The following is a 23941-nucleotide window of genomic DNA, read 5'->3' as shown; positions in this document are numbered from 1 at the left end:
CTGAAGTATTTCCTGAAGTCTAGTGGAATACCCTGTTCAGGGTACACAACTGGCGTGTTGTTTTGACTTTTTGTACGGTATTTTGGAGCCCTCGGCATCGTCGGATTTCGGCCGGCGGTCTCACCTCTGCACGATTTCGGCTTGAAACATTGTACAATTTTCTTATGAAAAACTTTGAAGATTTTCTTCAGCATTTTGGAGATGAATCATTGTTCTTTTAGAAAGCTAAATTATATGGGTTTCAAACAAAATTTGCACCTACAAACTTGTAAATATGTGATGAATGCTGTCACACCCGGTGTGCTTTCACGGCTTCTATAGTAACGTTTTCCTGCATTAACCACATTAAAGCATAACTAGGATATTAGTATAGCTACTAAAGAATAGTATCATGAAGAGCTTACGTACAGTATATCATTAAATATCAAGGGAGAGATTTTTAAAGATATGCAATTTCTGTGGTCTCTGCATGAGTAGCCCGACTTCCATATTGAACTAGCTGGCGATCAATGGCAACTCTTGAGTTAGTGACGGTGGGAAGTGTGTATATGTGGTGTGGTATGGTAACAATAATAACATTAAATATTATAACAATAATAACAACAAACAGGTTGTGGCGAAACTACCCTGTTGGGCTGAGTAACTTCGCCATGAGACACTTTTTATTTTTTTTGACTCTGTGGTGTGGGCTGATTCCCCTGCTCCCCCCCCTTTTTTTTTTTTACAAAAGTGATTATGGGTATCTTTAGCAGAAGGGCTGAATGTATAGATAAAGCAATAAAAATGTCAATACTCCATATGTGGTGGATTACATTTAGCAAAAACCAACGTTCGCGGCAAAATTACCCCGGTTTACCCCAATATTTATGCATGACATGAAGTTATCATATAAGACTACATGTTAAGTATTTTCTAACTTAGTTTTTATAAAAACATCCATTCTTTCTCACCTTGACCACTGCTTCTGTTCCGTCACTTGTCGACCAACCGTCTGTACCAGAAACAGCAGCAGATTTTCTCCCCTTCCATTTGCAATATTAACCAAGTCCGTCTCCGTTATCAGTCGAGACAAGAGGTCAAATCGAGCAGTCTGATGACCTGCTTTTAACGCTTTGCATTTACATTTTTCCCAACAATCACAGTAAGCAGTGGGTGAGGTTTTCTTTAGCTTACAATCATGCCCCTTGTGACACACTCGAGCACACTCCGTACAGCAGCACAAAGAACCAACTAATCCACATGTCCTACACTCAAATATATCCTGATTGATATGTTCAGCACCTGTCCATGTGAAGGAACAGGTATCATTATAACACAACACATGCAAAGGGGAGTCGTCTGGGTTGCTGCTACGAGGGAATATCATCTGTGTCACAGCTCGACGCTCACTCTCACTGTCCAATGCACTGTCATGGGCAACTCGATGGATCACATCAAACAACACCAAGGCAGCCTGGTAGGCCCGCCCTGACACAGCCAACATAAACGGTGTAAAGCCATTGGAGTCTCGAGCTGTTAATAAATTCCTCAGGTGTGGGGCAAGGGCTGGGCTTTCACATATTGTTCGCAGTATCGTTATGGAAAACGATTTGCGTTCAGATGGGTCAGCTGTTCCTAAATTTGGCATACTTGGCCCTGGTGTGGTCTTGGAGGAAGAGGGTGTCATTATATCATCATCTGGCCCAGCACCTCCACTTGTGTCACTAAGTGTGTCAGATGAACTGGGGGGCCACGCAAAACTACCCAAGATGGGGTCTTTTTCTAACACTGACTCTCCTTCAGCTTCTTTGCTTGTGACTGGGCAGCAAGTGGAAATACACGCATGTAGTATATTGCGATTTCCATCACACTTTTCTTCCACAATTGATTCTGCTGTTAGGCTGTTTACATCATCTGAAGGATACAAATATACACTTTAGAAATCTGATAATTCATGTGAAATATAAATCTCACTTTATTTATTCAATGACAGCTGTTGTCACTCAAGAATAATCAACTAACATATATATCCTAACACTTAGGTTAAGCTGGAAGACAAAATACTTAAAGTTTAACTAAGAACATTCAGCTAAAGGATGGACAGACTAAGCTGCTGAATAGTCACTAATACACATGCATTATACTGTTATCACTACCTTGGCAACTAACACTGTATGTGCTCCTCATACACTGACTATACATTTATACCGGTACATCATCTAATCCTGTGTTGCCCTATGAGAAGCATAAAAGCCCGGGGCTAGGCAAGATGGTCCTGACATTTAAGATGAAGGCGACCACCCTCACACATCACTGAATGGCATTATGTGAGCAATAAACCCTAACCACCCCTTGGATATAAACCTACACAGGTTCAATCCAGTTGAAGCGCATTAACTACCCACTAAACCACCAGGCGTCATAGTTTGGTAACAGTGAAAAAAAAAAAGGGAAAATGCAAGAGATTTGGGATTTATAGTCTGCTGGAAAAGAAAAAGCATCATGTCAATAGATGATAAAAGAGCAACAAGCTGAAATTGCAATCCCATAGGCCTACTCAACTGACATGACACAAAAACTAGGGATTTGATGTTAATGAAAAAGTATACCATAATTTCCCATGTTCCCTTGGGATGCAGAGAGGCCTATAGATTAAGTTCTAGGGCCTTTACGTCTAGTGCAAATGCCCTCTTAAAAGTGTGCAAAGACCTACCTGGGCTATCATTGTCAAGGAGTGCCAACACCTGCCTCACGCCTTCAGGGTCACACCTCAGAATCTTGGGCATCAGAGTCTGAGTTTTAAGGGCCAGAACCAAGAGTGCCACACGGTTTTTCTGATGAGCGCCTGCCCCATGGAGGAAGTGTGTAGCCACTCCCAGGCATGAGACTGGTGGCAGGTCAGGCCAGTGAGGGTCCTTAATAGAGTCCACACAGTCCTTGCTCAGTGGATAGATGGTGTTGTTGCCGTCACGCAGTATGCCCACATTTTCACTCTGCATTGAAAGGAAAAAACATGACATTAATGTTTAGTTATCTAACAATACATCTATTCAAACTGATATATCCATCTACTTTAACTAACAATATACAATATCAATTTCCCTATTAACTGCACTGGTCATCTGAAGCATGGATCAAGTGCCACAGGTTGAGAAGTGGTATTAGTGATTTGGCTCAATTATATAAAGCAAATTTGTTGCTGGATTATGCCAATATCTTACATGCCACTTGCTTTTGGCATTACTGCTTCAACAGCAGCTTAAATCAATAAAGCTACTGTATACAAGTTGCCTTAGTTGACAGTGTTTGTACCGTATAGCCAAACAGTATTTACCATGAATGAAATAACTTTTCTTGTCAAAATACACAGGAAGAATTGGAAAAATTAAAATATTCAGTTACTAGTCTTACCTCGCCTGAGATGGTGAGGGATATTCCAGATGGTTCAGACCCCATAAATGCTGTGCTATCAGTGGGAAACACACACTCTTGCTCAGCTTTGCCAGAACTCAGGTTATAGATGACATATGTCAAGCGACTACCATTTCTGACAATGGCATGAACACCTAGAAGAAAGAAATACATTTAAATTTTTAGGATATATCATCTATAAATAGTAATTATTGTAACTTCCAGTATGTCACAATTTATTCATACAATTGGTACAGTAAAATAATGGGTAGGGGGCCCAGCATATCAGCTTTATTGATAGTAATAAAGCTCTAATTGGGAATAATCTTTATTCTTGGACTTAAATAAATATAAAAACAGCAATTTATAGGGAGGAAAACACCTTAAACAATAAATAAGTTCCTGTCTTTATAAAAACTATAGTATACTCTGTCCATATTAGTCTGAGCCATGTGAAATAAGCTGCATGATGCTGATTCTCTTCCATGTTAGGACAGGCAAACTTTAAAAGACCCTTACCTTTACCATCCACAGCCACTGTTAATATTTGCCCCTGCTCGGTCACAGGGATACGCTTGGGGGTCTTCTGGTAGCAGTCGGGTACTCGTGGGTTGCCCCCAGAGCGTATCACCTGCAGCTGGTCTCGATGGATGACACGCAGATTTCCCTTACCTTCTTTAGTCTGAGGCACTACAACCACCTGTGTGGAGAGGAAAATACCCAGTTACAGTATAAGTGATTAATAATGCATCCTCCTTTTCTAACTTAACCCCTTCACTACACTCAGACTTTATAGGCAATCTTTCTGTAAGTTGCTGTGAAATCAACTGCAAAAAAAACAACAAAAAAGATTTAAACTGAGGACTTACAGCTGTACAATTTTAACTAGGTGCATAATGATGTAAGCAAGCCTCTGATTTTCAACAGTCATTTATGGAGCGCCTGTAACTGTTACATGTTATGAAGCTGCACCCCACAATACAAAGTGAAGTCAGCAATGATACAAAAATGTCAGACATGCTGTTTCACCATCAATTGCAACAGAAATTACTGTCAAAATATGAGAGTTTGTCCACGCCTTCAGTCTTAGCTTTAATGCTACAGCTTCATAATACTGTAGTCTATAATGCAGCTACTGTTGTATTTGGATATACAGTGTGGTGTTAAACTGTACCTGATTTCCATCTACAGCGAGCACTTCTCCAATGGGCACTGGTCTAGTATCCTCCACAAATATAACATCACGCAGGGGCCACTCCTCCTCATCAAACCTCTCTATTTCATCTCTGGGAGCTGGACGCTTTCCACCTCGCTTGTAAGAGGCTGGGGATGTGATGGAGCCTGAGGGAATAAGTGAAAATAATTTATTATATGGGTGACTCTACACTGAGTGACAAGCCAAATGGTTTCCTGAACACCAGGAAACCATTTACTACGCTGGGTGGTAACCATATTATCAAGTTTTGGCACCTGGTGGTTTAGTGGGTAATTATTGCATTTCAATCGGACTGAGCTGGTGAAGGTTTATATCCAAAGGATGGTTGGGGTTGATTGCTCATATAATGCCACTCAAGGATGAGTGAGGCTGGTCACTCTCATCTTAAATGTCAGGACCAACTGCCTAGCCCCGGGCTCCTACGTTCCTCATGGGGCAATGTAGGATTGGATGATGGATGGATGGATATATAACATACGGTAACACTCTTAATTTACAATCTGTGTGCCAGTCTCAGTCTAATATTCCCATAAACACTGTATTGAGATTAGACTGTAATAAACTAACGAAAAGATCCCTCTAACTGACAATATTACTGAACAATTAAAATAAAAGGATTATCAACTTTCTGGCCTGTTCAAAACTATTACCCTGAACCTGTCAATATATTGTACTCAGCATACTGATTACCAGTAGATGAATGCTCTCTAAGGCAAGAACATCCTGCATGAGAACTGTAATGTTACCAGTGTCAGAGCAGGTACTGGAGGCTGGTGATGGAGGTGGAGGCATGTCCAGCTTGTCAGAAGTCTCCTTGCTGTCACCACACTTTAGGGCTTTTGCAGCAGACCCAACCACTTCTGAACTGCTACTCTTCTTTTCACCACCACCACTACTGCTGCTGCCACTGCTGTTGTTGCTAATTGGAGAAGAAAAAAAAAAATCACATTTAGTACTGTATCCTACCCTACCAAATACAACAATTATGGTACTTTTTTTTTTTTTTTAAATAAAAAAACAAAGAACAAATGATGAAGTTTACTACAATTCCAAGTATAAGTAAAGTAAAGCAGCATCCAAAAATGAAAGCTGTATTCCTTGGCAGGGTAGGCAGGATGTAACCTACTCATCAACCAACGCTACAGGCAAACAAAAATTAGAAAAAAAGTAATTCAGTGCCCCAGTTGGAAAGAATCAAGTATGGAAATTGTCTGAACCTTAACACTGTCATAACAATTTTCCTCCCATTTTTTAAAAGCTGAAAACCTGTAAGAATCACACCTGCCACGTAACAAAATACTCCGATGTTAGTTACAACAACAAGAAACAAACATTCACAGGATGACGAGGTAACTATGCTACAAGAAACCTACCCCTGAGATACCGATGATCCACTATTCCCTGACTGGAAGGTGTTGGGCGTTGTAGATGTCGAGTTACTAGAGTTGCTGCCACTACCACCAATACCACTGCTGCTACTGCAGGTGTTGTTTGTACTCCCACACCCACCACTACTTCCTCCACTCATTACACCACCAGGAGGTAGAATTTTAAACCTGGAAAGGGTGAGAAGGGAGAGAAAAATCATCACTCTGACACATTTCTCCACCTATAGACAGGATGACAAACGATCCAGCAATAGGGTATGAGAAAGAATCTAAAAGAAGCTAAAAAATAGAGAACTATCACCACCAGGTCCAATGAAATGTACAACATATATTTTTTTTCCATTTTTTAGTACAGATTTACAACCCAAGTACCTGCATGTGTCACTTAGATTCCAAGCAGCATTGAGCATCTGGCCAATTTTTGGAACACCACCAGTTGTTGAAAATGCCAATGCTCCAGGATGATACATTGGAGATGATCGCATTCCCACCTGCAACATGGAAGAGAAAAAAATCTTATAAGTTTGTTTGTGTGTGTATGTGTGGCTTTTTCCAGTTTAACCCCTTTGCCACAATGACGCTTATACGTCATAATAACTCCCCATGGCACACATACTGACGCCCCTATGTTGTCATATATCAATGCAACCAAAGAAGACAGCAGGTGGGTTTTTTTATTGTCCTAGGACTGCGTTTCCCAACCCAGGATGCACGCCCCCCCTGGGGAATCATTTGAGATTGCTAGGGGGGCAATGGGTTAATCAAAGTTCAACATAGGGCTAATCCATTCAAATACATACAGGGTATTCCCAATGATATGTATGAATAACAAACTTTGATAGGAAAACTTCACAACTGTCATTTCGAGCAACCACATGTCGTGTTGCCATCTAGCATCTTAAGCATCCATATGGAACAGATAAAAACATCGTTGTTTAGGTGTCAGAGGGGTGGGGGGCATCATGAATATAGTCCTGACCAAAGGGGGGCGCAGTGCTAAAAAGGTTAGGAACCCATGTCCTAGAGCCTTTCATACTGGCTAGTAAATGGTACTGAGGATACAATAAGCTCCACTCACTTCCTTTTTATTTCAGCCAATTCCAATATACAGTATATGGGAGGTCACATGATTACTGGCATACTGAATAATAACACTGAATTCTGCCAAGACCAGTCTTGGCTGTGAATCATAGCAGAATGTTTTGTTGCTCCCTCCACAGTGAATTATGGCTGAATCACAGACTGTTCTTGAGGAATCTCATGATTCCTCAAGTGATGAGTATCAGCCATCAGAGCAAGACTCAGATATCGATGACTCATCCAGTGAAGAACTACAGAGTAATGAATCTGATGACACTGAAGAAAAAAAAAGTTGATGGTGACTGATAAGCGATATATTTGGTGACTCGTGTCCCAACCATGTGCCTGAATTTACGAGTGATTATTTCGGGCTGAACACATCAGTGAATCTGAGATTAAGTTATCTTTGGATTCTTTCAAACTAATTCTTGATGCTGATGTGGTAAAGAAAATATGAGTGGCCAAATCAGAGGGCAGATAAATTTTTCAGTGAAGACCCACAGAAAAAGGATAAAGTAAATACAGTAGCATTATTTGGTGACCAGTTTCAGAAGATGCTAAGTACACTTTTATCAGCCTATTGTTAGCCATGGGAATAACAAAACTGCCCTGCATTTACATGTACTGGAGCAAAAGTATGTTGCATGGTGGCCCAGCAGTATTCTGTTCTGAAGTAATGAAGTAGAGACCGGTTTGTCAGCATGATGAAATTCCTATGTTTTTGACACCGTCAGTGACACAGCCAAGATACACCACAGCCTGGGCCAAGCAGGGGCCAGAAGGCCAAGAAAATGTAGGCCTGGATGTGAGTTCCGAGGCAACATTTCTAATAAGTACATTAACTTATAATCTTTCACTGCACTTATTATTTATGATAAATCTACTCAAAAATATATTTCCATTTAAATTATTTTTATTACAATCACAAACAGTGACAGATTCAGTCTTACACACATAAACACATAGGCCTATACTCACATAAACACATACAGTATACACAAACATAAGAAAAACAATGGCTATTTTTGCAAGATGGCAGCTTTTCCCCAGAAAAGCAGTGTGGGGGACGCCTTGTACAGGGTACCACGTGAGACTGACAAGTATAGCCACAAGCGTCTTCCCGCCACCCTTTGAATTTTAACTTACCGGTATCCTTATTCATTGACGGGACCACCTGGAGACGTGGGTATATTTACATTTGAAAGAGGAAGGGTTGGTGAGTCTTGAGTATCTTTAATTTTTTCTCTAGTTGTCTGGCAGATATTAGGGTTGAAGTAAGGGTATTTTTTCCAAAATCACGGAAATCTCCCATAGGAAGCAGCGTGTTACATCAGAAAACCCCCAGTTCGTAGGGGTTAGAGTGGTTGCTGTGGCAAGGAACAAATTTTTATTTTTTTTTATTTTTTTAAACAGACAGTGATGGATGTGGAAACAGCAAGAAAAGTCCACTGACCTGAACCCCTTCTGTGATTTCCGAGCGCTGTTTACGGCTTTTACTGCGGAACTTCTCCCAAAGTTTTATTCGCTGATAGAATGGCAGGACACCCCACCAGAATAGAGACCCTGATTCACACCAAGCACAAGTGTACAGCTGACAGGTGTGTAGTGACAGGATACGCTCATTCTGCAGCTGCAAAGGAAATTGTAACAAGAATGAAAACATACAAATTTAATCAATCTACCCAGGTTTTGGAGTACTGTATTGGAGAAAATAAAAATCTATCGAGTATATAAATCAATATAAAATAATTCAGGATATTTGTAAAAAAAAAAAAAAAAAAAAAAAAAAAAAAAAAATCAACCTCAAAATGTGCTCTACTTTTCCCATACCAACAATTTTTGGTCTACAAAATAAAGGTTTTGGAGAATACACTGCTCATCTTAATTCTGGACATGCTAGTGTTTACCTGACTATTCCGACGGACACCTCAGTTGTCATAGCTAAATACAGTACATCACATTTTTAACTCCTGGGTATGAATAACTATTATTAGAGTAGACTGGTATTAGCAAAGTGAAAGTATACCTCAGGAAAAGCTTGTGCAGGCTGCTCTAACTTTGTGGCCACCTCTGCCAGTGTCTCATCAAGCCATGTTGCAACACGGCCAGACTCTGTGGCAACGCTGCACCTCACACCGGCAGCACTGATACACACCACCCTCTCACCAACCAGACCAAGTGGCACTGTCTTAGGGTGGTGCACATTTCCCATCTGGTAAAAAAGACAAAAACAAACCATCATCATACACCTCCTCTTCTTCCTGCTCCTCCTCCTCTTCATCATCACTACCACTACCACCTAGCCTTTTTCTCTCCCTAAGGATGGAGAGGTAGGGTTCAGAAATAAGGAAAAGAGAAGTAATAAGTAGGACCATTCTAGACAGCATGCCAAGTGAAATGGATCTCTCTTATTCTTGCAGCACAACACACAGCTTTAGTTTTTCTATCTAAATATTCCTTACATGCACTCCACATGAATTCAAAATTACTTCCTCCATATTTGCCCCTAATTTTCCTTTTTTTTTTTTTTTTTTCCCCATACTCATCTGCTATAGCTTTCTTTTTCAGGATCTTCACCTTCAATTTTTCACTTCAATACTCTCTAACGGGTAAAAATTTGCCAAACACTCCACTGTCTACTTCATTCTAAGAGGATTTCTGTCACATCCCTCCCTGATGCACTATATCAGATAATATTATCTAACGGTACGGAAATACACCATGCCCCTCTCACTTTATGATTATTAGCCAGCAGTGGTGAGTGACGGTGATATATTTGTTTTGATTCAATGTGCTTGTATGCGTCAGCCTTGGTCATCTAATGGTGGCTCTACATTCTGCTCAATATCCAGCTGCCTCCCTCTGCAGTCACGTATCCCTGAGATCACACTCTATGACCTTGTCCCAGGTCTCTTTTCATCTGCATCTCAAAATCCTACCCTCAATGTTCAGGAGCTTTTTATATACTGAGAGAAAAGCATACCAAAACTCTCTCAGTTTAGGAATATTAGTCAGTAGAGGAAACTGAGAAGAGATGAAATGCTAAGCAAACTCTTACATTTATGGACACAAATATACCAAGCCTCTCCTGTGGAGTATGAGCAAAAAAAAAAAAAAAAAAAAAAAAAAAAAAAAAAAATTTAAATATTATTCAACTTACCTCAGGATGAACATAAGGCTCCTTATCTGCCCAACGCCACTGGTACAGCTGCCCAGATGTTGACACAGCCACCAGCTCAGAATGTAGTGCAACAATGTGGGTGAAACGTGGTGCTGGTGACCCACTCTGACGCTCTGGCCAATACTGCAGGTTGTCAGCTACATCAATGGCGTCTGGTAGCAATGAGTCCTTCTTCTTACCAGTTTCTGCATCATATACAAAAAACGCAAGAAGTTAGTTAAGTAAATCATGACGTCCTCTATACTTTTTTTTCTTCAGAGCTCTGATATCAGATGTCTGAAGGCCTCTTGACCAATGAAGACTGCTGATCCATCTCAATAATTTTGATGTGTAAAGGCCTTGCATGTGTTGTGAAAAATGTATTACAGCACTCTTAGAATTCTGTTCTCATTTACACAGTATTTCGAAATCCTGTGTTTGTGTTCATGACAGCCTGCATCAACAATGAATTTCATAAACAGCAAAAAATAATGTTATCTTTGTATACTATGCACACAGTCCGATATACTTTGCTAACATCAATGAATAAAGGTATCCAGTCCAGTAATACACAGAGATATGCTTAAACTATTAAAATGTTAGTATCTTTCCTTCATTCTTTTCTCTTCCTTCTGCCTGTGGGTGACTCTACATTAAGCGACATGCCAAATGGTTTACTGTACACCAGGAAACCATTTACTACGCTGGGTGGTAACCATACAGCCAAATTTTGGCGCCTGGTGGTTTAGTGGGTAATAATTGCGCTCCAATTGGACTGAGCCAGTGAAGGTTTATATCCAAGTGGTGATTGGGGTTGATTGCTCACGTAATGCCACTCAGGGATGAGTGAGGCTGGTCACTCCCATCTTAAATGTCGGGATCAACTGCCTAGCCCCGGGCTCCTACGCTCCTCATAGGGAAGTGTAGGATTGGATGATGGATGGATGAATGAACTACTGACAGTAAAATATAAATCACTAATGAATGAAAATGATTAAGTCCATGGATTAATTTGATGGTACTTGAAAAAGTGAGTCTCACAAACTAAGTACTGAAATAAGGTCAATGGGAAAAAATTCCTAAAATATCTACTTTTATTAAAAGGTCTCATTAACTAGGAAAGTTTTTAAACAGAGTACCACTTTCACTAATGAGGGGTATGCTACACAGTTCATGTCCCATACACACCAAGTTACCAGTATCAAGGATGGAAATAAATGAAGCTGTATCATATCACTGCGTATTGTTTATAATGCCCCCAACATATATGCATGTGTTGGCCTTGGTCACCTAACAGCATCTTTCCATGCTGCCATCACTCAATACACCATTCAATGTGAAAAACAGCAGGATTTTGCAAGTCCAAAAACCCAATTTCCAATTAAAGTGATTGATTTGGTGTGTGTGATAAATGGGTGCATAAGAGATGTAGTGGTATCAGAGGTAGACTGCGAGATAATGCTGATTTTATGTGTACGGCGTGCCGGGGTGAGCAGGTGGAGATCGTCAGACGTGAAAGAATTGAACTTGCTCGTGAATCTCTTGAGTGTGTGGAAGAGTTTTGTTATTTAGGAGACATGTTGTGTGCTGGAGGTGGGGCTGGAGCTAGCTCTGTGGCTAGGGTGAGAAGTGGTTGGAAGAAGTTCAGGGAGCTCTTGCCTCTCCTGACATTGAGGGGGCTCTCCCTACGTGCTAAGGGGTCTTTGTATGCAGCGTGTGTTAGGAGTGTAATGCTGTATGGCAGTGAGACCTGGGCAGTGAAGGAGGAAGACATTCGCCGGCTCAGACGTACAGAAATGACAATGATTAGGTGGATGTGCAGTGCGTCCCTGCGTCCAAGGCCTGGAGGGGCTGGGTTTACAATGGAAGAGTTGAGAGGTAGGATGGGACTGGAGTGTATTGGTGTTGTGATGAGGAGAGGTAGATTGAGGTGGTTTGGACATGTGGAGAGGACGGGGGATGATAGTTGGGTGAGGAAGGTGAGAAGTGTTAATATTGGGGGTGGGGTTATGAGGGGTAGACCGAGAAAGACATGGGACGAGGTCATTAAGTGTGACCTTAGGGTTAAGGGACTGAACAGGGAGGCTGCAATGGATCGTGCAGCATGGAGAGCCGCCATTAGGTGACCAAGGCCGACACATGCAAGCATGTTGGAGCCTTTAAAAACGAAAACGATTTGGAGACACCACGAGGAAGAGGATTTTAGCCATCTTATGACACTACCTGGGCATTTAACACAGTGACATCAGAAACTGCCTAAAACTCAAAGATCTAAACAGAAGGTACATTTCATCTTGTCCCTTAAATGAAATGCTTCTCTATGCATGGTGACCTAATCCTCACAAGGGATGTCTACTTCCTGTTGTCTTCCTTCCTCTTTTATGACTTCAGTCACATGATCATTGCACCATCATGATACATTTATACCAAGGTGTGGTCTTTCCAGCTGCAGACAAACCCTGTTGCTTCTAGGTGATGTTTTAGTTTGTTCTATTGGGCCCTTACACCTACAATATTGCTGCCTACAACCTCCTTTACTCCATGTCTCACCATGAAATGCATCATTACTGATCATTCCTGAACTTCCATATTGTTCTCATGACATTCATCCTCTTCTTTTCCTACCTGTCAAAAAATGAACAAACAAACAAATAATAATAATGTAGGGAACATTATTCCACAATGAACATGTTCACATCTTTGCCATACTTCCATCTGGGCTTTGTAATTGGAAAATAATCAATCTGACTTCTAGCATTTACAAAACAGCTTCTCCTCATGCAACTTCCTTTGCATGCCATGGTGTTATACAATTGCCTAAAAGTTCTCTCTCTTCATCTCATGTGAAATATGAGCTAGTGTGATATGATTTAAATATGCAAAAAATTATTTCAAGGTACAACTTCAAACCATGCACTACATAAGTCATGATGTGCATCATGTTATTTTTGGCCTCTGGCATCCCAGGTGGGTGTTCACACATGCACATTGCTCTCCCGTTGTACTGAATGTCAATATTCCTCTGCATTTTGTTACTGACATAGGAATCAAGAAAAATCCTAGAGCTTTCCCTGATGATAGAGCTGCTCCCAAGAAGAGGAAGTGTCTTATACCAGGGAAGAAATTCAAGACATCAAGAAGGACTGAAAAAGACAGCAGACATATTTTTTGGCTCATTCCTTGTGTGAACAAGTAGACAATTTGAGATATTATGCCAAACGCTAGCAAGACTGAAGATGTTATGAGTTTGGGCATAAGCAAAGCCTGCAAGTCAATTATGCTTGCCTTATCAAGTACTACTGAAGATGGAATTACTCTTGCTACTTTACATTAAGCACCAGACTCAGTCATCTACACATCACAATCAGTTTATCAAGAGTAAATCTTTCCAATTAAGGAGCAGAGATGCTTGTGGGGTGCAAGTGATGCAGCTAGAACTACCAAAGTAACTGAACTTTTTGCCGAGTAGGGAGGAAGCTGGGAAAACTGCAGAGCTAGTTGACAGGAGCCTCGTCAGTCTATTGTATTAGAACCTGAAGCTTTTATGCCAGCTTCAAACAATGTATTTCCAAATAAAGTACAGGTACAGTGAAGCTGGTGCACCTCACACCCAACTCCTTTAATCTTGTGACCATAGTCGATATACTCTTGCTACTACCAGATTATATTCACCGTAAGAAGCACTTTGCAAACTCTACTTGCAATCATAGTAAATCTATCTATTGCCAGATGCCTTAATCTCATAAGGAGTGGCCACAAACATAGCCAGGTCACTCTGTCTTCTGTCATTTGGCTGTCTTCCCTCCCTCCATCTCATCCCTGGTCTCCCCCTCCTTCTCTCCCCTCCACCTCTCACATACTCTCTTCCTGGTCAATCTCTCTCTCCAAAAACTGAATCAAAGCAAAGCATATATTTAATAAAATGTCACTGGTCAACTCTGTGGGCGTGTTGAGATGGTCCCTCACCCAACTGAGCCTAGTGGTGGTTACTTTTCTCGAGTGCATGAAAACCGCACAAAGATGTAGGGGGATTATTAAATAAGCATAAATGATTGACTGTTTTACCTCACTATGAACCTGAGCTCAACAACCCTGCATGGAGTTGCATGACATACAAAACAATAATCAAGTTACATTTGTGATTACATGCTTTACCTCAACATGAACAGAGTGCTATGATATAAACAATCCTACATGGGGGTTGTATACTTTAACCAAATATAAATAAATACACAAATATATAAAATAAAATAAAATAAAGGAATGAGTATACCATTTACCTCAATATGATCCTGAGCTATGCTATAAACAAACCTACATGGGGGATACATTACTTTAAAAAAAATCACAAACGATAAACAAGTGCTTATGTGGTTTTCCTCAACATGAACCTGAACTCATGTTGCTATAAACAAACCTGCATGGGGTTGGGTGACTCTAACCGACAGCAGCGCGTTTGAGAGCCACTTACGGGGTCCCGAGTAATGTCGGTCTCGCCACCTTAGTTCTCGATCAGTCCGATGCTCTGAGCCCGTTGAGCAACCCGAACCCTCACGCTCTCGTTCACCTGCACGTCCTCGGCTACCACCAGAACGACTGGAAATACAGATAATCTTCTTTTCAAACTATTTCCTTTTAAAGCTGTTTCAATATTCAGCTACAGAAGTGTTTTACTTACCTGACAGTCAACCCACCAACTATCAAGTTAAAAGAGAAAACAAACATACCGGTACATGGAACACAGATACCGATGAATGTTAAAAGATGTCACAACTGATTATTTTCTTTTGGAGAAAAGGAAGCCTCATCCATGACCCAAAATGAGCCCCTTACTCTTATACTTTATTCATATTCTACAGGTACAGCAGTTCATATTTTTGAAGGTCTTGGCCATGCATGCAAGTATAGGCTTTTTTTCTACCACTGATGATGTGCCACTAATAAGTTGTGTGGGCACATTTTTTAATGGCTGTATGACTAGTATTGGTGGTGTACAGAAAAGGAATGCAGGTCCAGGAAACGTGATACTCGCAGAGGTGAAGAATGCCGTGAAGCGGATGTGAAATGGGAAAGCAGCTGGGGCTGATGAGATGTATGCAGAGAAAATTAAGTGTAGTGGAGAGAGTGGAATGAAGTGCTTGTTGGAGACATGTAAAAAGGCATGGATGAGTGAAACGGTGCCAGCAGGGCGGAAAAAGACAGTGATTGTACCCCTACACAAAATTAAAGGAGAGCAAAGTGAGCGCAAGAATAATCGTGGAAGATTTATTATAGAGAAAGTCTATGGAAGAATTATCGTAAGTATGAGAGATATCAGAAGTCCTAGTGAGTGACAAACAGGGTGGCTTTAGGGATGGCAGAGGATGTGTAGATCAAATATTGTATCTGCAGTGAGATAGATAGTTAAGAAGGTTTGTGAGAAGAACTATAAGGTGTTTATGGCACTTAAGGATCTGGAACAAGCATACAACAAAGTGGGCAAAGAAGGACTGTGGAAGGTTTTGCACAAGTATGGTGTAGATAGTAAGGTGCTGAGTGCTGTCAAGAGTTTTTATGACGGTAGTGAGGTATGTGTAAGGGTAAATGGCCATCTAAGTGAATGGTTCACGATCAACGTGGGTGTGCGACATAGTTTTGTGATGTCTCCATGGTCGTTCAATATATATATATATATATATATATATATATATATATATGTATATATATATATATATATATAAATATATATATATATATATATATGGATAGGGTGATGAGAGATGTAAAAACACAAGAAATGTAGAGAGGGATGGTGTTGGTAATGAATGGAATATCTCAAATTTGTTGTATGCTGATGATGCAGTGCTACTTGCAAATACCAGACAAGATCTTCGTAGGCTAGTGCTGAGTTTTGCTGATATTTGTGAGCGTCATGTCTTGACAGTATGTGTAGAAAAGAGTAAAGTGATGGTTACTGTGAGACAGGATGACTCCCAATGTGATATTACAGTAAATGGAGAGAGACTGGAACTGGTGAGAGAGCTCATATACAGTAAAAGTCCTGTAATCTGCATCGCAGGGGATCAAGAGTCTTTCAGACTCTTGAGAGGGACTTTTGAAAACATTAGAAAAATGTACATGATCATTAAATAAACACTTAACCCGAGGCGTCCCGACAACGTATGGATACGTTCCCATGTTTTGTCACGGTGACACCCGACGAAGTATCCATACGTTTTGCAACTGCAAGGTCCATCATTTGCACATTTTCCGAGTTTCGCGGGTGATTTTTGGTAGGAATATGTGGGAGAGCTTCCTCTACCCCTCGTCAGGCAGGGATACTGCCTAGCCCTGCCTAACCCCCCCCTTCCCCCCCGCATGCCATTTTCTCGGCAACTCACCTGTCAGTAGTGACCTAGCTAGTAAAGACATGTCGTGCCCCAGTCTCTCCAATGACGAAATTCAAGGTGAAAATTATTCCTGAGGTGAAGGACAAAGGAAGAAACAAGCCAGAGGAAGAAAGAAGCAGCAGTGATGAGGCGGTAACACTGTAAAGGAAGGGGAGGTGTGCTGATGTGTATGGCGAGTGAAACAACGCTTATATCGCCTATATTATTGTCTGAAAACCAATATACTCCTGTACTATGTATAAATTCGTATGAAATAAATTAACATGTAACCTTTTATGAGTGGTTTGGAATAGTTACTCCTCCCATAGAAATCATTTTCTTTGGAGCATGGCCCACGGAAGACAGTACCAGGTATTCAAAGGGATATCTGTATAATGCGATTATAACCCCCGCTGAGCACTTTTATGGGCATTTTCCAATGTTTCTCATAAAAAGCGGAGGGTTTGGGGGGGGGGGAAACAGGATGGGGGGGGGAGTGGTGAAAAATCACTCAGGACGCGGCTGGTTAAAATGACATGGGTTCTTGTTTAATTCACCTGAAATGCATAGGCGTGTAGATGAATAGTTGCTGGTAGGTACTTCCAAGTCCAAGGGTAAGTCCGAGCCAGATAAACCCTTACATAAAGCTCAGAACATTTTTGAAAAAAGACCCGAAAAATTTTGCCTTGAAAAATTCAGAGTATTGGGATATTCAGAATACTGGTGGTTGGACTGGAGGACTTTTACTGTACCTGGGTACTGCGATAGAAAAGAGAGGAACATCTACAAAAGAAGTGGAAAGTTGAGTGAAACAAGGAAGGAAAGTACCGGTATCTGGTGCTAAGAAGGCCTGGATATGGAACAGCTGCTTGAGTGTTGCAGCTGCATGAGGCTTACAAGAAGGAGTGTTGGTACCAACTTTAACATATGGATGTGAGACTATGGTGGCATGAAAATGAAAAGTCAAGAGTAAGAGCAGCGGAGATGGGACTGCCGATGAATGTATGTGAGTGCAGAGAGTGGATAGGATATGGAATAATGTGATTCATGAAACATGCGGAGTAAGGAAGTATGTGGACACCAGAATCGAAGAGAGAATACTGAGAAGGTAAGGTCATATGGAGAGAACGGATGACAACAGAGTAGTGAAAAAGTTGTATCCGAGCGAACTGAAGGAGGAAGGAGGCGAAAAAGGCCAAGAAGAAGATGAAGGGATATGGTGGGTGAGTGTGTGGGGAAGAGAGGTATAGAAGTTGGCAAGGCTGAGGGACTGACAAGAGATTGAGTTGGCTGGGTGAATTTTGTGTGAAGAAGAGCATGACCAGGGATTTGGCATCCCTTTTATATATGACAGCGTTCGGACTGGCTCTATCAAACAGGTGTATGCTGAAGCTAAAGAACATGGTGAAATTTTTTGTGGCCTATGCGATGGAGTCAGGATTTCGAGGGCTTGAATGATGGGTGAATGGAAGCATGGCCCACCGAATTGGGCAAACTTTGGCTGTCTGGACGTTGCTACTCCTCATCCTGCCCTAGGGTGGGAAACGAGGTCCAAATGATGATAATGACACTTTTCTGAAGGCCAATTCTAATCCAAGGCACTGCATTTGAATTCAGAGTTTTCCTCCTCCTAGGTCAGCTACCATCCAAATCTAACAAGTCCAGAATACTCCAGTGAACAGATTGTAGCTGTGTAAGGTACATGATATAAGAACTGTCTCCATCAGGACTCTGCATAAATGTCCCCCACTGGGAAGTGTTGTGCAAGGAAGGCCACCGGGCTTGTGTTGCAGAGGAAGAACCTACGTAACCTAAAATATTCATGAATATACCAGTGATGATATTATTACCTTCGAACAGAGGAATATCCAAACATATCGTCGGAGAACATGGCATCAGCATCAATTATCACAGAAGGGTGGTCTGCAGCAACAGAGATCCCAGCATCCAAGAGTGAGATCAGGTCCTCTGGGACGTAGGAATCCCCACTCTCCTCAGGCTCTTCTACATCTTCATCATCCCGAGACAGCAGGTTATTAACAGCCAGGTTAACATCAAGGTTTGTTCTCTGGAATTCAGGACAGTGATATGTTAACTCCTTGGACCCAGGTACCGGTAATGTCTTCTTATTCTTGCTACTTCAAGATTATCTTAATCGGCCTTATCCATCCATCTATCATCCAATCCTATGTTGCCCCATGTGGAGTGTAGGAGGCCAGGGTTAGGTAAGTTGGTCCTGACATTTAAGATGTGAGTGACCGTCCTCACTCATCCCTGAGTGGCATTACGTGAGCAATAACCCCAACCACCCCTTGGATATAAACCTTCACTGGCTTAATCCGATCGGAGCACCGTAATTACCCACTAAACCACCAGGCACCATAATTTGGTTATATGGTTACCACCCAGCATAGTGAATGGTTTCCTGGTGCACAGGAAACCATTCAGCTCGTCACTCAGTGTTGAGTCAACAGTAGGCAGAAGGACGTGGAAAGAATGAAGGAAAGAAAGATAGAAGAGGAAGGAAGGAATGGAGGGAGGAGAGGAAAGGGCATAGAAGGTCTATTATAAGGAAGAGGTTTATAAAGTCTATATTTAATCACTCTAGTTCAAAATGTCCTGGCTCAGTGGGTCAATATCATCCTCAAAACATTCTATTAAACACACGACATGAGTGGGTAGGATCCAGGCATAGCAGGAATGAGTGAAATTAAAAAATTATCAACAAAGTAGGCTTTCCAAACACTACTTCCCCTACTTTTCCACTGCTCTTTTGATCACCATACAACTTATTCTAAGTGGCACTGTAGAAATCATGGCATCTTTTTCTAAGTTATTTACTGTACCTATTACAGCCTCCTACTTTCTTCTTTTTGAACTGACAGACTGTCCTAGTAACATACAGAGGGATGAAAAGGTGTAAGATGCATAATAAACTGCTATGGATGAGGTGTTATGAAATCTCTAAAATCACTGTCAATATGGCTAAAGACATAGCTTACAAGTAATATAATAATAATGTATAATAAATACAAGAAACAAACTGACCTGGAGCTCCCTGATGATAAGGTTGCGGCTCCTCCCCTGCAGCACCACCTGTGCCTGCGATATAAGCTCCTCCGGGACGTACTGGGCTGGCAGCATGGGGCGAGATGAACCCATGATCACCCCTCCACCCCGCCCCCTCACTCCACCAGACCCAGATGTGGTGCGAACAATTCTACGTCCACCAGTGGACATGCGGGCTGTCAACTTGGTGCTGCTCTGGCTACTGCTTTTATTACAGTTACCACTGAAATTATGAAATGGCACTTGTGGCTGAAGACATATGTTACTCTACTCAGTTTTATCTCATCACCCCAAATTTATCTTGTTTACATAGGATTCTCTCCTATACATAGCTGCTTACAGTACACACACACACACACACACAAATTGTCAGGAATGTGACCATATGAAAACAAACAGAACATTAATGTCTCATCATCATTCTGAACAAAGTTTTCTCATTTACATAAGGTCATCTCCTGTACAAAGCCAGAGGACTAACAATACTGTGTGTTTACAGTTCAAATGAAACATATATGACACCAGAATACTGTAGCTGTACTGCAAATCGTTTCGATTTTGCTTACCTTTGCTTATGATCAGCTTTGTTAAGATCAAGTGCATCAGTGTTGATGGAAAACACCAGTCTGGCAACACGTCCATCTTCAGTCAGCACCGCAATATGAGAGGGTCCAATGGCCACCTGCCTGATGTTTTCCCGCAGCCCTGCCACTGCACTCACACCAACACCACCAGACCAGTTCAGACGCAGCCCAAGTTCACGCAACCTACAAGGGACACAAGTTTTAGCAAGTTCATTACTACCATTACCATAATCATCATCTCTAACTTACCCACCTTTAAAAGAGTGCACACACACACACACACACACGCACACACAATCAACTGCATGCACCATGAAATGGGCCAGACACTCATGCACATCTTTTCATGTTGCCATATTCATGGATCATAATTATAATCATCATCTCTAGCCTGTGGAGTCACATGGAGAGACAGGCTGACGAATGAGGATATAAAGGAGCGTTGTGGTGTGGATGTGGATGTGATAGGAAGCGTTATGAGGAACACACTGAGGTGGTTTGGCCATGTGGAGAGAATGGAGGGTGAAAGACTGATGAAGAGAGTGTGTGTGAGTGAGGTGGAGGGGGGAAGAAGAAGGGGGAGGCCGAGGATGAGATGGAGGGATGGGGTGGAGAGGTATATGAAAGAGGGGAGTGTGAGTTGGAAGCAGGGCAGTGAAATGGTGGGGGACAGGGCGACTTGGAGGTGATTTGTTTGTGGCCACCCCAAACGGGATTGAGGCATCTGGCAATAGATAGATAGATAGATCTCTAGCACTCCTTTATGATGAGCATCATATTACATTGCTTATCTCCTACTATATCTCAGCATTTATGACAGATATGTAAATTTCATGCGAGGATACAGTGCAGAGAGTACAGGGTTATATTTTCCTATTCCTGATGTGGAGAACACAGAGGGTAACAATTCGGTGCAGAGAGTGGGAAGTGCCAACATCGAGGATAGAGTTGTGGGAGACAAACAAAAAATCATCAGTATCTAGCAGATAGTTTACCAATAACTCCAAATTCTTCCGTGCAACCGTAACTGTTATGGGATATTACACGAATCAAACTTAGCAAGTCCTAACTAACCATCTGTCACATCCACTGGTATTAACTTTCATAAACAAAGAAAGAAAAGGAATGTGGCTTTCACAGTTACATCAGACCTTGTTAGATTTAGTCTGTGTTGCTGCTGTTGTGGTTTAGCCCCAGTCTGGCTGGCTGCGCAGACCCAATGGCCAGAGGCAAGCAACTGCTTTTATAGGGGCTGTCCTGCAGGTACAGCACAGTAAACACACTGTGTTGCGATCCAGCACCCCCTTGCGATACAAAGTGCCTCACCAGGTTCCTTCCCTAGGCAAGATCCAAGAAAATTTGACAAAGATTGGCTCCTGGGTGGATGCCATTGCAGCTCCACCCTCGGTGTACAGTACCACCACATGTTTAGCTACTCTTGTCAGTGCCTGTACTGCTGTAAACCCTAAATATGGCTATGCTACTAAACCTACTGATTAAACATATGCCACTGGTAAGAGCAGGAAGGTGCAAATATCCAAACCACATCACGCCCTCCTTACTCATGTTACGTGGCGCACTTCAGTACTATCACATGAACAACACCAGGCTCTCCGTAGAAACTACACACAAAGACCTAGGTATCTTGGTTGACAGTTCACTAAAATTTCATTCGCACATAAGAAATACGGTAAAAAAGGCAGCAGGCCTGTCAAATAATTTACTTAGGTCCACCCTCTGTCGAGACCGAGATTTTATGTTGACTTTATACAAATCCCACATCAGACCCATCATGGAGTTTGGCTCCACTGTATGGAACACAGGCTACCACGGAGATCAGAGGCTCCTGGAGTCTGTACAGCGCAGATGGACTAAGCAAATCAATGGCCTGTCTGAACTCAGCTATGCTGACCGTCTGAAAAACCTGGGCCTGTATTCTGTAAAAGGGAGACTGATCAGAGCTGACCTCATTAAATGCTGGAAAATCTTCCATCGCCAGTCCCCAATTGCACCGCCTGAGCTCTTTTCTCTTCCTCCATTAACTCACACCAGGGGCCATAGATTCAAGGTGGCCAAGTCCCGCACTTCAGTTGAGTGTAGACGCAGGTTTTTCAGCATCAGATGTATAGACCTCTGGAACTCTGCTTTCAGATGATGCTGATAGTGCAGACACAGTAGCATCATTTAAAAAGTCCCTCCACACACAACTAGGTCACATAAAGCGCTCTGTTCGACTATATAGACATAACTACGACTGGTAAAAGTCCTTCAAGTAGTGCAACTACCGTGCATATGGCACAAAACTCAGCCTCTAATCAATAGTCTATTCTGATGATGATGTATATAGGAAACGAGGCTGGCGTGCCAGCAGGTATGGGCTGCCCTACTTCTTGTAATGCAGATTCCTACCGAGCCATACTGTTAATTGTAGTGGGGTAGCCAACCAGGTGAGTAAACCAGGTGAGTAAACTTATACAATAATTTTCCTCTGATCTTCTAATGGCTATGTTATTAAAACTATAAACCCGTAAAAGATCTGAAATCAAACTCTGTTTTTTACGTTGATTTTGTGAAGCATGAGATGGCAATTAAATATCTCTGACCTTTCTATACGTCAAAACTAGCAACTAACATTACACTCTAGGCAACAGGCCTATATGATGCATCCTGATCATAGCCTATCTATTAAATACAGGGGCTCTATAAATGACCCCAAATGTGTTAGTGACTTGCTTACACCTTTCCTCACAAAATTCTTTGCACACAGCTGTAAGGTTTGGTCAGGCAAATGCAACAATTTATCCATTTCTGACTAAGCACATCCTTTGCAGCTATTCATCCCTGTGCCCTGTGATTTTTTGTTCAGCTTAGGGGAATACCCAAGCAGTGATGGAGTTAGAAAAGGCTATATCTAACTCTTCAAGTTCGAAAATTCTATCCTGGGTTGAGCAAAATCCCTCAGAGGTGACAAAAAGTATGTGGAGAAAACGTCTTCGTACTGAAGGGGCCGCAGCCACATTAGTTCCGAAACTGATGCATCCATATTCCTCTAAAAATCTACAATCAGCACCATGCTACGCTCAATATAAAACACCTAAATAATAACGAAATGCTTTACTAACAAAGATATCAATTACTCTTCTTTATCCCAGTACGAATAACAAAGAAAATGGCGAACTAAGCGTACTTGTGTCAAAAGCAGAATACGTTTGCTGAACCCCATGTTTATCTTTCGCCTCACCTTTCATTTAGCTGGTCCTCAGTGCCTGGCAGAGGGTGAATAACACAGTGTAACGACGTCATTTTGATCCGCTGTGATAATTCCAATTATGGTGGAAAGAAATCGAGGTCAGGATCAAAACATCTTTGCAAGTGTGGAGACCAGCATCAAGACCTAGCCGCCATGTTGTTCTGACTGGTTTTCTCGGATCTTGTGTGTGAAAAGACTTACAGGCACCATAGAAACATTTATTTACTTGGAAAAGTATATGTATGCACGTGTATAGCTTTTAATATACATCTCTCAGTAGTTTGTAACAAAACATTCTGGATGAAATATTATTACTTATTTACTAATCTTTTATGAAGGTAACTGTAATTTCCCATATGTTTACTCACATTAGAAAATTAAATGGTTATATGCATGAATAATATTATCGTTATTTTATTTAATTCACCATCTGCTT

At 41.5% G+C, this 23941-nt stretch overlaps 1 protein-coding gene across 1 annotated transcript in view; it reads right to left on the bottom strand.

Moving 5' to 3' along the window:
• Positions 1–23620, bottom strand: part of hyd (E3 ubiquitin-protein ligase hyd) — a 47479-nt gene extending 23859 nt beyond the window's left edge. Inside the window, exons 1-16 of the mRNA XM_080285313.1 lie at positions 23497–23620; positions 20238–20438; positions 19651–19894; positions 18453–18670; positions 14652–14830; positions 10235–10440; positions 9101–9286; positions 8528–8704; positions 6367–6485; positions 5980–6162; positions 5353–5525; positions 4565–4731; positions 3910–4090; positions 3391–3545; positions 2693–2972; positions 951–1893 (exon numbers count right to left, since the gene is read on the bottom strand). Of these exons, the coding sequence (XP_080141439.1) occupies positions 951–1893; positions 2693–2972; positions 3391–3545; positions 3910–4090; positions 4565–4731; positions 5353–5525; positions 5980–6162; positions 6367–6485; positions 8528–8704; positions 9101–9286; positions 10235–10440; positions 14652–14830; positions 18453–18670; positions 19651–19894; positions 20238–20438; positions 23497–23558 (3674 nt within the window). The 5' untranslated portion in view covers positions 23559–23620. The remainder of the gene's footprint in view (positions 1–950; positions 1894–2692; positions 2973–3390; positions 3546–3909; positions 4091–4564; positions 4732–5352; positions 5526–5979; positions 6163–6366; positions 6486–8527; positions 8705–9100; positions 9287–10234; positions 10441–14651; positions 14831–18452; positions 18671–19650; positions 19895–20237; positions 20439–23496) is intronic.
• Between the last annotated feature and the right edge of the window lie 321 nt (positions 23621–23941).

Source organism: Coenobita brevimanus, chromosome 105, assembly GCF_032717465.1.
Source record: "Coenobita brevimanus isolate Jiangsu-jjx chromosome 105, ASM3271746v2, whole genome shotgun sequence".
NCBI classification, from domain to species: domain Eukaryota; kingdom Metazoa; phylum Arthropoda; class Malacostraca; order Decapoda; family Coenobitidae; genus Coenobita; species Coenobita brevimanus.
The sequence above is the reverse complement of the archived record's forward strand: the minus strand, read 5'-3'. Positions and strand labels throughout refer to the sequence as shown.